Raw genomic sequence first — 14,117 nt, 5'->3', positions numbered from 1 at the left:
CGACTGTAGTCCTCCTGGCAAGGTGTTAAAAGCCATTAAAATGGTAATGGTGATGGTAATAATGAAGTTGCTGGAGGTCACTCAGCATCACCAAAGATACTCTACTAATAAGATGACCCATGAGAAGCTGCTACAATGATATGAAAGGGTATACACTTCCTGTCCCCTAAAGTGGGCGATGGCCGATGGGCGTGGTCACCGTCCCCCACCTCGTGCTGTAAACTTTTGTGGATTTATAAAAGTTGTCAGTAGACAAAAGTGAGATATTTATATTTTCTTATAATAACATTAAATATTTACACAGTTGACAGTCATATTTAACATGACGGAATGTTAAAGATAATTAGCACGGGTATTTGTTTGACGTTGCCTAGGAGACCTGTGCCAAATCTCGCGAAGAGTGTGTTGTTGAGACAGGTCTTGAACAAAGTTCATTTTCTCCTGATGTGTCAGTCTGAAAATTGCCATTTTCGTGTCAAAATCGCCCCCCCCCTCCCCCCTAAAGTGCCCCCTGGGAGCCAAAATGCGCGTTGAAGTGCCCTCATGGCAGCCAAAACGTGCACTAAAGTGCCCTCTAGGAGCCAAAACGTGTGCTAGAGTGCCCTCTTCAGTGGCGAGGACGCGATATATGTGTCCTTTTTTTCCCTTTTCGCCCCTGCCCTTCAAAAAGTCTGTGCACGCCACTGCTCTCGCCATCTGTCCTTTCAAAATAAAATTGTAAAAAGCCTGAAAACAAAACAAAAACACTGAGCCGTGGGCTAGTGGCGGTAAGAAATTTGGCGATGGCAGCTACCACCAAATTCTCTATGCGGGAAAAACCTTGGTCATGAATGATGGATGTCATTGTGTACTGTATTGTGTGTTTTGTGTAGCTCCTGTCATATGGCGGCCTGCTGTCTTACGTCGTCGCCTTCTATGCTGAGGATGCTTTAGGACTGTCCAATCAGGAGCCTCAGGTGCTGATGAGGGGCGGGACTCTGAGGAAGCTTGTCATATACACTGACATGGAGGCCCCTAGCAACGGCATCCACACTCAGCACGACGTCAGGATGACAGAGGTACGACTTCGAGGGAAGACGACAAACCAGAGACAGAACCATGTGGCTGTTAATTATAATGTGTGTGTGTGTTTGTGTGTTACAGCATAAATGGAAGTATTTTAACTCAGTGTCAGAAAAGGCGGTGAGTCACGCTGACTTCATGTCCGTCCTCAGTAACGTCCAGTACATCATCATTAAAGCCTCATATGGGACCAGACTGCACCAGAGCAGGTACAAGTTCACACACACACACACACACACACACACACACACACACACACACACACACACACACATGCACATACACAATACTGTTCTGTAGTTTCATGATATTCCATGAAACCTCATGTCATCTTTTGTCTGTGTTATTGTGTAAAGGATCTCCAATATCACCATGGAGATGGCAGTGGAAGCCAACTTAGAGGAGGAATCGGAGGTGGGAGGGGGCGTGGCCAGACTGATTGAGTCTTGTGCCTGTCCACCTGGACACAGTGGACTGTCCTGTCAGGTAATGGACAAGTTTTAACTCCAATCACTGTCACCACACTAATAAAAGCACTATGATTAAGAATGTGTTCACCAGCAGGGAGCAAAATACACAACATCAGGTCACGATCAATAAACGCTTTCAGCAAAATACTTACTAAAATGAACAGAAATTACATCACATCCCATAGCTCACATGTCTGTCTCTCTGTCCTCTGTGTCTCTGTCCTGTCTGTCTGCAGGAATGTGCACAGGGATTCTTCCGGCAGCCTCAGTCTGAGTTGTCGCCTCACAGTCGGAGGTCCATGTTGGTTGGTCCATGTGTTCCTTGTCGCTGCAGCAACCACAGTGAAAGCTGTGACCCGGAGACTGGAGACTGTCAGGTAACAAAGTACACACACACTAACATCAGTACATATCATACAGTCAGGTAAACAGACTGCAGAACATAGTCATTCAAGTCATTGAAGCGCATTAGATGTCAACATAGTGATGTCTTTATTTCTTCTTTTACAGGACTGTCAGCATAACACCAGCGGGCCGAGCTGTGGGTTGTGTGCCCAGGGGTATTATGGGAAAGTCAATGGCTCCATCAGTGACTGTTCACTGTGTGCCTGTCCCTTACGGGAAAACAAGTAAGACTGCTCACTGATTATTTATGATATCATTTACTTTTTTTTTTTTTTTTTTTACATATTTTATTCAAGAAAATGCAGGAGAACAGTGTATAGCACAAGGGACTGGGACATAAGGCATTTTCAGTTTTTTTTTAGAGAAAAAGAAGTGAAGCCCGCACTCTGTATCAAGCTCCTCTAATGTTTATTGTGGAACGATCAACGTTTCGATCCCTGTGGATCTTCGTCAGGATAACAAGGCAAAGCAAACATTTCATTCATATAGTCAGTTGGTCCCACCCCACAAATCAATAATTTTCAGTTTTTTTCCCTCCATTATTCTATCTCAGCTTAGGACCCCCATGGTTGCCACCCCCCCACAGACAACTTAGTTGTTGGTATAAGAAGGAGAGAAAAAAAAGAAAAAAAAGAAGAAAAATAAATGCATAAATAGAAATAAGTTTAAATAGATAGCCAAATAATCAAGAGAGCAACTTAATAAGTAAAGGAAAATATACATGAACATAAAATAAGTGCACAGCATATATAGAATGAATAAATAAATAAATAAATGAGCAAATATATAATGTACTATACATAAAGGCCAGGACTACTAGTGCACCACCTTTATGGTGGGACGGGACAGGCGACAGACAGGCAGCAATACATCCAATACCCAACAGCAGACAGAATCAGAACATTGCACTACTGAAAAATATTCCCTGCAGGAAGCCGGACAAAATAACTAATTAATAGTTGCCAATGAGAGCAAAATCTGTCCGAGTGTTTCTGTGATTAAATTGTATTTATTTCTGTGCAGTTTCAGTCCCACCTGTGTGTCAGAGGGAGCGTTTGGTGATTTCCGCTGCACCGGCTGTCAGAGGGGATATGAGGGGAGATACTGTGAGAGGTGAGTGATGACATCACCACCACAGAAGTACTCTAGGACCATCACTTTGTTAACTATTTTTTCTACAATACAACTTTTATTTTGAAAATCTAGCAGAGTGAATTAGCTAAAAAGTGTGTTCATCCTGTTAGTATTATACATGAAAACTGTGTGATTATAAAGTATATAGTGTGGCACCCAAGGGACATTACAATGGGATTACACTGTGCGCTGTCATCCTGCAGGTGTTCTGTTGGTTACCACGGTAACCCCTCAACGCCGGACGGGAGGTGTTCACAGTGTAACTGCAGCGAGTGGGGCTCCAAACACCCGCTATGTGACGCACTGACCGGGCAGTGTGAGTGTAAGGCCGGGGTCAAGGGTCAGACATGTGACCAGTGTGAGGACAGACACGTTCAGCAGGGAGGAGAGTGTGTGTGTGAGTAACGGCAACATGACCAACAGATGGAGACACACCAGTGCTCGAATGATGCGGGTTATCAGAGGTGATGTGTGTTTGTGTGTGTTTGTTTTGACACACAGCATGTGATGACGACTGCACCGGCGTTCTGCTGGACGACCTGGACCTGTTACACAACCACTTCCTGTCCGTCAACCTGAGCGGCCTCGCTGTGGCTCCGTATCGCCAGCTAGTGCTGCTGGAGAACCACACCAGAGAGATTCAGGTACAAACACATACACACACAACACCGGTGTCAGTCACTTTTGTTGGAGCCTTGTCACAGTGTGGTCAAATAAAGTAACATGTCACTTGTTGTGTATTTGTCCAGCAGACGCTTTCAGAAAACAGCTCTGTCACTTTCCACTTGTCCAAAGTGGAGGATGAATTAAATCAACTGACCTCTGACCTCAGTGCTATACTGCAGCAGGTAAGCATGGCTCACTGTGGGAAAGACTTATTACGTACAGCTTGTTTTTTATGTTAAGCTGCTTCATTCATAGAATACAGTGTTGTCTGGAAGTGCAGATTATGAAACAGTGTCATCTGCAAACATACATTACTGCCAATTTTCCCTGTTAAAAGGGTTTTCCATGGAGTTTTCCCTCAGTGGATGTGAGGGTCTAAGGACAGAGGATGTTGTTACGATGCCATGTAAAGCCCTTTGAGACAAACTGTTTGTAAAAACGGGCTATACGTACAAATAAAATGTCCTTGCCTTGCCTTGCCTAGCATATTAAATACATACAGTAACTCCTGTACGTAAGAATATATTTGTATAAGTGTATAATCGCTATAAAATAAAATTCCTCTGGCTTTCATAGCCTTATAATTATTCTTTATAGCAAGGGTCTTGCTTTAGAGAGTGTCGCCATCTTGCACCGTCATGTTTGTACAGCAGCCCAAATGGAAAATCCAGCCAATCAGAGAGCACGTTTCAAGAGTTTCGCGTTCATAAATAAACCAACGAAGAACAAGGAGGAGGAAACAGCAGACATACTGTAAAATGGTTTAGATCTTCACCTCATCGCTCCATGCTCCTGAAATACTCCCAGTCGTCACAGTCCTGGTAAACAAGTGTTTTTGTCCTCAGACGCCAGGGGTGAGTGAGAGCGAGTGAGCGCTGCAAACTAGAGTCTGTGCGATAGATATCATGGTTTTACACACTGGACCTTTAAATATAATAAATACAACATCATTACTTCCAAGTATAATGACAGGTTAAGTCATACACACAACAGCATCATCTACAAATAGATTCTAATATTAAAATCTGCACAGTTCTGTGTTCATTACCAGTTTTCTATACCTGCTGAGTTTATGGGAGTTGCCTAATGAAGGCCATGTTTTTCTCTCTTCTATTTGGCAAGGTAACAAATCTGTCCAATGATGTTAGAAAAGCGGATGTGTCTGCCAACAACAGCCTTTCCCAGGGTGCACTGCTGCTGGGCAACATCCACAACCTTCAAGAGAACATCAAAGGTAAACAGCAACATGAACATTCACTACAGCAAAACTATGTAATCACTGATGTGTCTTAGAGGTGATGATGAATGATGAGAACTAATGTTTGATGTTTGATTCTGATTGGTCCAGTGCTGCAGAGTGAGGTGGGGGAACTGAACCAGACCACGGAGCAGAAGGTTGAATCGGCCAATCAGACGCATCTTCTGGATGAGATGGAGTTCATGTTGGAGGCCATAAGAGGTGTCAATCTGACGGCCGCCATCACTGCAGCCAATGAGGAGCTCAGGTGTGTATTTAAAGGTTCATGAGGCAAGATTTGTGAAGAAATGCACATGCGTTTTAAGGTTTTTACTGCTAATGGGCGATGAAGCGTTCAAAACCAAAAAGAATGAGCCTACTCGCGTATCTCTCCGTTGCCTTGAACAGGCTGTGTGCTGCATAATGCGCTGCAATTCTGGGTCCGAATTTCCCACGCTGTCCGCGGATGTGACGTCAAATGACGCTGCATGTGCGTCCTCGACAGCTTTGGCTTTCCACCGCTTGCGCAGTGTTGCCAACTTGGCGACTTTGTCGCTAAATCTGGTGACTTTCCAAACCCTCTTGGCGACTTTTTTTGTCAAAAGCGACTAGCGACAAATCTAGCGACTTTTTCAAGTGATATTACAAATGTTTCTGGACCTGAAATCACGTTATCACAGCTGTTTCCAACGAGCAGCGGCGCTGCCGCGAGCACTCGCCGGTAGTCAGCCTACACAGTAGTGTCACGGAGCTGTCTCCGCTGCATTCAGAGACGCACTGCTCCGCACTGCTCCGCACTGCTCCGCGCCCCCCCGCTGAGGTAATGATGTCATTAGCGACTTCTAGCGACTTTTACGACAGCCAATAGCGACTTTGCTTACTGAGGAGTTGGCAACACTGCGCTTGCGACCGGTGGGTCGGCGGATGTCTTGCAGCCTGAACAGTTACGTGAGCAGCGAGTAGAGAAATAACGTCACTTTCTTAAATTTTAATATTTTTTCATGTGAGAAAGTGACAGTTTAGATTCCCACTCTGTTGTCAGTTTATCCAAATAACGTCTGTAAGTACTACATTTGCTCCGACATTTTTCGGAGGAGTGCAGAGCCACACACGCAGCAGCAGCAGCAGCGGCTCGTCACAGAGGCTGCAGCCGGGGAGCTGAGCTCATCGGCCGGTCAACCTCTGTCCTCCTCCCAGGGAAGAAAACCAGCCGAGTAACTTCCCCACAGGTTTTTAGAGGTTTTCTGCCGGCTGGTTGAATTGTTTTCAGGAGATAAATGCTGGTCTCATTGATGAAATCTAACAGTGGCACTGTGGCAGTCGCATTAGTTCATTTGAATGAAAAGTGGAGCTTCAGGTGTGTGTGAGCAGCGCAGCCTTGGGGCTCGATCTGTACGTACAAAAATCACCATATTTAGGCTACTTCAATAAATAAATAAATAGTTTTACAATGAGCCGATTGATTCATCCGTGGTCAGTTTATCCAAACAACGCCTGTAAGGAAATTCTCCGACGTGTTCGGAGGAGTGCAGAGCCACTAGAGCAGCCGAGCGGCAGCAGCGGCTCACAGAGGCGGTGGCCGGTGCTGACCTGATGCCTGGGCGGTCAACCTCCCGGTGTCGCGGTAAATTGAGCACTGTACAATGAGCGCGGCACAGCGCATTTACTGTTTATTAACAGCCAAGTGCGACGTGTGTGTGTGTGTGTGTGTGTCGTGAGAGAGACAGCAGGTAGAGGGGCTGACTGGCAGAGATGAGAGACAGTGAAGCTGTTCTTTTTTTCTGTGAGAGACTGCTGCGGCGGACCCAAACGAAACTGTGGCAGCTGATTAATGTAAAACACTGGTATAGTAACGTTATGCCGTTTCCAATTCAGCCACAGTGTCACTGTCACAGCATCAGCTGCTGCTGTGGAGAGTTGATGCGCGCTCCCGCACCAGCTTGGCTGATGGCTGCAGTAACCCTGACGGCCGCTACGGCCGTTGTATCGCTAATGAGTTTTATTCCTTGATCTTGCCTCAAGCTCCTTTAAGGGGAGACACTATGAATAGGGTAAAAAAAAAATCAACTAACAGATATCTCCATGAAACTTCCCAAGTTTATCACTTAAATTAAGACAAATATTTTTTGTATTACAAGTTTTCAAATGTTATGTTTAAATATGTAAATGAGGCAATATCTGATGAAATATGCGCAAATTTGCAAACATTTCCAGAACCGAAATCTGAACAATGGATAAAGCCCCTTTCAAAATTTTTGTTTTATTTTGTTGACATATTAGAGTCAGAAGTTTTTACAGAGGGGATTTTGGATATCTCTTTTTATCACTCTGTAAATGAGAAAATACTGTCACCAGCCCAAAAAAAATCAAATTTCTCCATGTTTTTAGGAATAAAATGTTGTATAAATCAGGCTGTGAATGATATATCAACAATCCCCTCTGTAAAAACCTTCAGAATATAGACAGGAATAAAACTGGAAGGTCTGGTGTCTGTAAGTGCTGCTGAAGTGGAGATTTCTAGCTCAGAGTCTGAGGAGAAACTCAGACAACAGGCACAGCTCAGTATGTCACAGTAGCATGTTAACTTTTGGTGAATTTAGGAGAAATCTATTGATGAAAGGAGACAAAATGACGTAAAATAACCATCTTAATATGGATGTTCTACCATTTCTTTTGATTTTTCTGAAAGAATACATGTTAAGGAAGAAAAATAGGCCAAAAGCTCAAAATTGATCAGTGCATTTTTGCCTGTAGTGTCTCGCCTGACACAAATGACACATTTCTGTTTCAACACATCCCTCATCAGCCAGTTTTATTTTTGTTTTGTTTTTACTCTGTTTTTTTTGTTAAGAGTAAATGTTTGACATGTTCAGAGTGTAACCCCCCCCCCCCACTCTCTCTCTCCAGTCTATCAGAGTCTGTCCTGCAGTCCCAGCAGGTGGACCTTGTGTCCAGCAGGGAGGTGCTGGACAGCAGACTCCACCTCGTCTCCACTTCCCTCAGCGCTGCTACGGAAACTCTACAAAATGCACACACACACCTGAACAACTCTGCACAGCGTAACACTCAGACACACACTCTGCTGGACACTTCACAAACTCTGCTGCACCAATACCAGGTAACACACACACACACACACACACACACACACACACACACCCCAACAGACAGGCAACACAAACCTGCACACAGATCAGTAGCAGTACTAACAAACAGATGAACACACTGCAACATTCCGACATGGATTTTTTATTCTCTCCCTCTCCTTCTCTGTCCTTCCCTCCCTCCCTCCCTCTCTCCAGTCTGTCCATCAGAACCTGAGTGTAGAGTGTCAGTCTGTGGATGGATTCATGGAGGAGAGTGAGCTGCTGCTGAACGACACCATCAGTCTGACAGAGGAGTTATTAAACACATCTGGAGTACGACAATCAACCATACTCATAATATGATAATATTATTAAAACTAATGATAATAAATGAACACTAACTATTGTAACCATCAGGTGGTGGAGGCTCTGGGCAGTCAGCTGGATCAGTGGCGCCCCCTGCTGAGGAAACAGGTGGACAGTCTGGTTGGTAGACTGAAGAGGACGGACGCACTGGAGAAGGTTTACCGTGCAGAGAACCACGCCCAGCTGCTGCAGAGCCACACCCACTCCATGCACAGGTAATGTGTGTGTGTGTGTATATATGTACATGTATATATGCGTGTTTAAAGGGATATTTCAACATGTTGGCCCCATAATCCCTATAGTCCTAGGAATATACCTTTAATTGTCGGTGCAAGCTGTTTTCAGATCGGCAGGGCAGAGACGTGAGCTGCTCAGCTAACGCACCAAAGGTGCACAGTATTTCCATGTATCCTCCTACATATCATCAAACTAAATCCACAATCCAACAACTCCACAACACTCTGGTGGACAAGTTGTGACCTGCACATTCACCACGCTATGAAATACTGATGTATAATTATGTAACATTACGACACATGAAGCAAATACTCGGAACCACTTGCGCTTTTGAAATCACCTGTGTCTGGAATGTAGTTTCAGCTACGCATTTGCCTTGAAAACAACTCTGTCTTGTAATGTTCCATTATTATTTCATAGCGTGGTGAATGTGCAGGTCACAACTTGTCCATTAGAGTGTATTTAGTTTGATGAGGGAAACATGGAAATACCGTGCAGCTCGCATCTCTGCCCCGCCGTTCTAAAAACAGCTTGCACTGACAATTAAAGGTAATGAACCTACTGCTAAAACTATAGGGATTATGGCAAAAGGCGAATTTGCCAAATGTTGAAATATCCCTTTAATAAAACAGTAACTCAAGCTCTCCTCTCTCTCTTCTCTCTCAGCTCTCTGTCGTCGGTGTGTAACATGTCTCAGAATGGCAGCCGATTGGCTCAGCTGGACTCTGACATGGCGGAACAAGTGGACTCGGCCCAGCAGCTGGCCTCGGTGGCCCACGCCGCCGCCTCCCTCGCCCTCAACCTGGTACTGACGTGTTCCGCCTGGAAACACTGTGTCACTTGATGACTCAATAAACTAGTGGCATCTTTTCTCACATGTCTAATCTGTTCCAGACCGTCCAATCAGAGCAGCTGCTGTCAGAGGAGGGCAAAGCCCAGCTGAACACCAGCTCTGTCATTTTACTAGAAAGTCAACGGATCAACAAGACGGCTGAAGGTGTGTTGACCTGGGGGCGATGTAAGATGAACAAACTTCATCTGACTGACATTATTTTAGAGATTAAGACATAACAAGTGTCTGTCTCTCTCCTAGACCTGCATCAGAACATCTCCATGGTAACCAACAGACTGGGAGTGGTCAGAGAGAGCGTCCGTAACTCGAGCCTCCTCCTCCGTCAGCCAATCGCAGAGCTGCACAGCCTCTCTAACAGTGAGATATCTCAGCCATCGCCTTCTCTAACACTGATGATCATATGTGTTAAAGGGATAGTTCACCCAAAATTCAAATTTCACTCATTATCTACTCACCCTCATGTCAACTAAGAGCTGTGAGAATTTTCAGAGTCCTCCGTTCCTTCTCTGAGTTACGGGGGGGTCCGTGCAGCAGTATTTGTCCATATAATGGTTGTCAATGGATACCAACTTTCTTCGTCCAAAAAGACACACCAAAAAACATCCAAATACCTCCATACTGCTCGTCTGTAATGTCCCTCTTGTATTGAAGCCCTGACATGAGAAATTGTTCCGCCGGTCAGGAAGAGCAGTGAACTGAGACACTGGGAGCTTCCGCTACAAACAAGCTTAAAATATAGACTTATTTAATTTTCGGAACAATTTCTCATGTCGGGGCTTCAATACAAGAGGGACATTACAGACGAGCAGTATGGAGGTATTTGGATGTTTTTTGGTGTTTCTTTTTGGACGAAGAAAGTTGGTATCCATTGACAACCATTGTATGGACAAATACTGCTGCACGGACCCCCCCGTAACTCAGAGAAGGAACGGAGGACTCTGAAAATTCTCACAGCTCTTAGTCGACATGAGGGTGAGTAGATAATGAGTGAAATTTGAATTTTGGGTGAACTATCCCTTTAATATACATTATGTTGACGTATCGACCACTGTTTTCCATCAGGTTCCTCCACGTTACTGCAGCAGGCGCAGTCTCAGGCTGCAGTGGCGCAGTCCGACCTGCAGGGTGCACTGCGTCAACTCCGCAGACTCAAAGATCAGCTCCAGGATTTTCCTTCTGTGGTGGAGAACACCAACGCTACAGTGAAGGAGACAAACCGGCTGGTGACTCACACACAATCTACAGGTCTGTGTGCAGTGTTTAACCCGATTCAGATAGACTCAACAGATAGAATCAATCAAAAGAGAGACTAATAATTGTTTTCTTTTTTGCTCAGCCAATGAGGCACAGCGTAAGCTGGAGGAGGCGGAGCAGCGCACAGAGCGCCTGATGGAGCACATCAAGCCGCTGAGCATGCTGGGAGAAACGCTGAGCAGGAACCTGTCTGACATCAGAGAGCTGATCGATCAGGCCCGAAGACAGGCTGCATCGGTACATACACACAACAGACTGAGAAACACACAACCTGTATCACACACACAGACCTGGCTTTAAATGTTCTGATCATTTAAAGGGATACTTCAACATTTTAGCAAATTGGCCCATTGCCATAATCCCTATAGCAGTAGGTTTGTTACCTTTAATTGTCGGTGCAAGCTATATTTAGAACGGCGGAGCAGAGTTACACTACGGAGGCTAATGGGATTTCTTCGTTTCCCTCATCAAACCCACCAAATACACAATCCAACAACTCCACAACGCTCTGGTGGACAAGTTGTGACCTGCACATTCACCACGCTATGAGATAATAACACAACGTTACCAGACAGAGTTGTTTTAGAGGGAAATTCATGCAAAACCACTGATGCGTGTTGCCTTCAGGGACAGTTTTTCATCAAGCAGTCTCTGTATTTCCCTCTAAAACAACTCTGTCTGGTAACGTTGTGTTATTATCTCATAGCGTGGTGAATGTGCAGGTCACAACTTGTCCACCAGAGCGTTGTGGAGTTGTTGGATTGTGTATTTGATGAGTTTGATGAGGGAAACCAAGAAATCCCATGAGCCTCCATAGCATAGCTCTGAGCAGCTCACAGCTCTGCTCCGCCGTTCTAAAAATAGCTTGCACCGACAATTAAAGGTAACAAACCTACTGCTATGACTATAGGGATTATGGCAATGGGGCAGTTTGCCAAAATGTTGAACTATCCCTTTAAGATGGTGACTTTGAATGGTGTGTGATAATGACAAAGACGATAATGACTTTGATGATGTCATCAGATAAAGGTGGCGGTGCAGGCAGACAGAAACTGTGTTCGGTCCTACAGACCACAGATTCAGTCCAGTAACTTCAACACTCTGAGTCTGGTCTTGAAGACGTCCAGTCCAGACAACCTGCTGTTCTACCTGGGCAGCAACTCCACGGTATGACACACACACACACACACACACACACACACACACACACACACACACACACAGTAAACACACATAGAGTCTCCACAGTAATGACTTCACAGTGAAGCTTTTGGAATTTTGGGTAATGTTAGGGTCAGTGAGGAGTTCACTGCCCTATGAATTCTCAGTATAAATGGTATTGTGAACGTGTGAATGTGTTGTATGCACTCAGGTGGACTTCATGGCCGTAGAGACGTACCGGGGGAAGGTGTCTCTTGTGTGGGACATCGGTTCAGGCAGCACCAGACTGGACTTCCCTGGCCTGGATATCACCAATAACAGGTGGACCAGAATCAATGCAACACGGTAATTACTTTTACTTTGAAGTTTTCAATTATGCAAAAACAGTAGAACTCATTGCAACATGGTAGTTACATGAGTCTATGATCATGGAACATCACATGATCAAAACTGCAGAACAGGGGGCTCTGACTGGACAGGAACCGTCCAGTCAGAGCCTCATGTGGAGAGTTAAAGGTTCAGTCTGGACCTGAACCAGCCGGCTGTCTTTCACTGAGGCCGAAGCTTCTGTTGTTCATAGGTAATCTGATCAGATTTTGCATAATCGATTGGATCAAATCTTGAAAATGGGTTGTTTAAAACCAGAATCGGATTCTGAGATCGGATTAGATCATGTAATCCAATTTTAGTTTTAATCTGGATCAAACCCTCAGTTTGTGTTGAACATTTTGGTAGGATCGGGATAACTTTGATCCAGAATATCAGGATTATTCTGATCCCAGCAGTTTGGTGGATTCATGGGGGATTTCAGGAACAAGATCTGATTTAAAGTAAATTCAAACTGGTCAAATAAACAATATTTATAGTGTAGTTAGTATATATATTGATTTATATTTTGCACCTGATTCTTAAACCACGACAACGATTAGTAAATAAAGTTAACCTTTGATTATTCTACAATTGAATCACTTTCCCCAACTACTTTTCCCCAGACAGAATTTGATGAAATTTGAATTTTGAAATTTAAAATTTGAATTTGAAACTTATGGGAAAATATTTACAATGTATTTGACTAATGTACTGTATATTTACTTTTTCTTTTTAATTTAATATTTAACAGCCAGACCAGATGGAGTCTGGCTGTTTAAAAGACACTGAAGAAACAACAAAGAGCACAGAAAACAACACATATACTCCGTTTTCAAATAAACACACTTTGAGTGAGCCCATGCTGCTGTTCTACCTGGTTTTTATCTACCTATCAGCCTTCAGAGTGATACACAGTCACATTTAGAGCACTCATTAACCAGATTTGGTAATCTTGAAAAGTTTGGATCTGGATCAGACTGATCCAACTTTGCTTTGAACAACTGGGATAAAATTAAGATGGATTACATGATGCTGGGCTGGGGGATAGCACTTCTTTGATTCTCATTTTGTTGTCATGGAGAAACTTTGAGCCCTTGGCCTCCTTTCTGCCTAATGCGTTGGGCAGATGATGGCCCTCTTCTAAGGACATCAGTCTTGTTGCTGATGTCCTCTCTGTCCTCGCTCTTGTTGTGAATTTTCAGTGACCTTCTTTAGTCAATTATATTTTCTTGGACTAATTTCCTGATTTAAATACATGGCTCTTGCTTTCCATGTCTTTCAGTGATTGGTTTGTTGATAAACATCCAGAGATTTTTGGAAAGTCACATCATGTTTTTGGATAGTATACAAATTGCCCTAGAACCTTCTTTAGATGATGGAGACACTAGGACATCAAACCGGTTCACCTAGCGGTAGGTCATGTCAGGTCAGGTGTAAGATGAAAAGCATCCTTCATCATCATACTCAAAACTTTACCACCTCTTCTTTTCCACATTAAAGGGATAGTTCAACATTTTGGCAAATTGGCCCATTGCCATAATCGCTATAGTCATAGCAGTAGGTTCGTTACCTTTAATTGTCAGTACAAGCTATATTTAGAACGGCAGCGCGGAGCGGCAGGCTGCTCAGAGCTACACTACGGAGGCTAATGGGATTTCTTGGTTTCCCTCATCAAACTCATCAAATACACAATCCAAAAACTCCAAAACGCTCGGGTGGACAAGTTGTGACCTGCACATTCACCACACTATGAGATAATAATGGAATGTTACGAGATGGAGTTGTTTTCGAGGTACATTCATGTAAAACCAGTGATG

The 14,117-nt window shown here is 44.1% G+C and overlaps 1 protein-coding gene across 1 annotated transcript in view; it reads left to right on the top strand.

Moving 5' to 3' along the window:
* lama1 (laminin, alpha 1) overlaps window positions 1–14,117 on the top strand; it is a 60,112-nt gene that overhangs the window by 37,138 nt on the left and 8,857 nt on the right. Inside the window, exons 27-47 of the mRNA XM_085763053.1 lie at window positions 873–1,058; window positions 1,144–1,271; window positions 1,419–1,548; window positions 1,769–1,909; window positions 2,043–2,161; window positions 2,961–3,050; window positions 3,275–3,468; window positions 3,573–3,715; window positions 3,821–3,919; window positions 4,860–4,971; window positions 5,086–5,242; window positions 7,882–8,092; window positions 8,277–8,393; window positions 8,478–8,641; window positions 9,330–9,468; window positions 9,558–9,660; window positions 9,757–9,873; window positions 10,579–10,761; window positions 10,853–11,007; window positions 11,794–11,937; window positions 12,143–12,276. Coding sequence (XP_085619179.1) covers window positions 873–1,058; window positions 1,144–1,271; window positions 1,419–1,548; window positions 1,769–1,909; window positions 2,043–2,161; window positions 2,961–3,050; window positions 3,275–3,468; window positions 3,573–3,715; window positions 3,821–3,919; window positions 4,860–4,971; window positions 5,086–5,242; window positions 7,882–8,092; window positions 8,277–8,393; window positions 8,478–8,641; window positions 9,330–9,468; window positions 9,558–9,660; window positions 9,757–9,873; window positions 10,579–10,761; window positions 10,853–11,007; window positions 11,794–11,937; window positions 12,143–12,276 — 2,966 coding nt within the window. The remainder of the gene's footprint in view (window positions 1–872; window positions 1,059–1,143; window positions 1,272–1,418; window positions 1,549–1,768; window positions 1,910–2,042; window positions 2,162–2,960; window positions 3,051–3,274; window positions 3,469–3,572; window positions 3,716–3,820; window positions 3,920–4,859; window positions 4,972–5,085; window positions 5,243–7,881; window positions 8,093–8,276; window positions 8,394–8,477; window positions 8,642–9,329; window positions 9,469–9,557; window positions 9,661–9,756; window positions 9,874–10,578; window positions 10,762–10,852; window positions 11,008–11,793; window positions 11,938–12,142; window positions 12,277–14,117) is intronic.

This window comes from Trachurus japonicus, chromosome 20 (genome assembly GCF_045865225.1).
Source record: "Trachurus japonicus isolate A0001 chromosome 20, Traja_1.0".
Lineage (NCBI taxonomy): Eukaryota > Metazoa > Chordata > Actinopteri > Carangiformes > Carangidae > Trachurus > Trachurus japonicus.
Note: the sequence above shows the minus strand (reverse complement) of the source record. Positions and strands in the feature narration are given on the sequence as shown.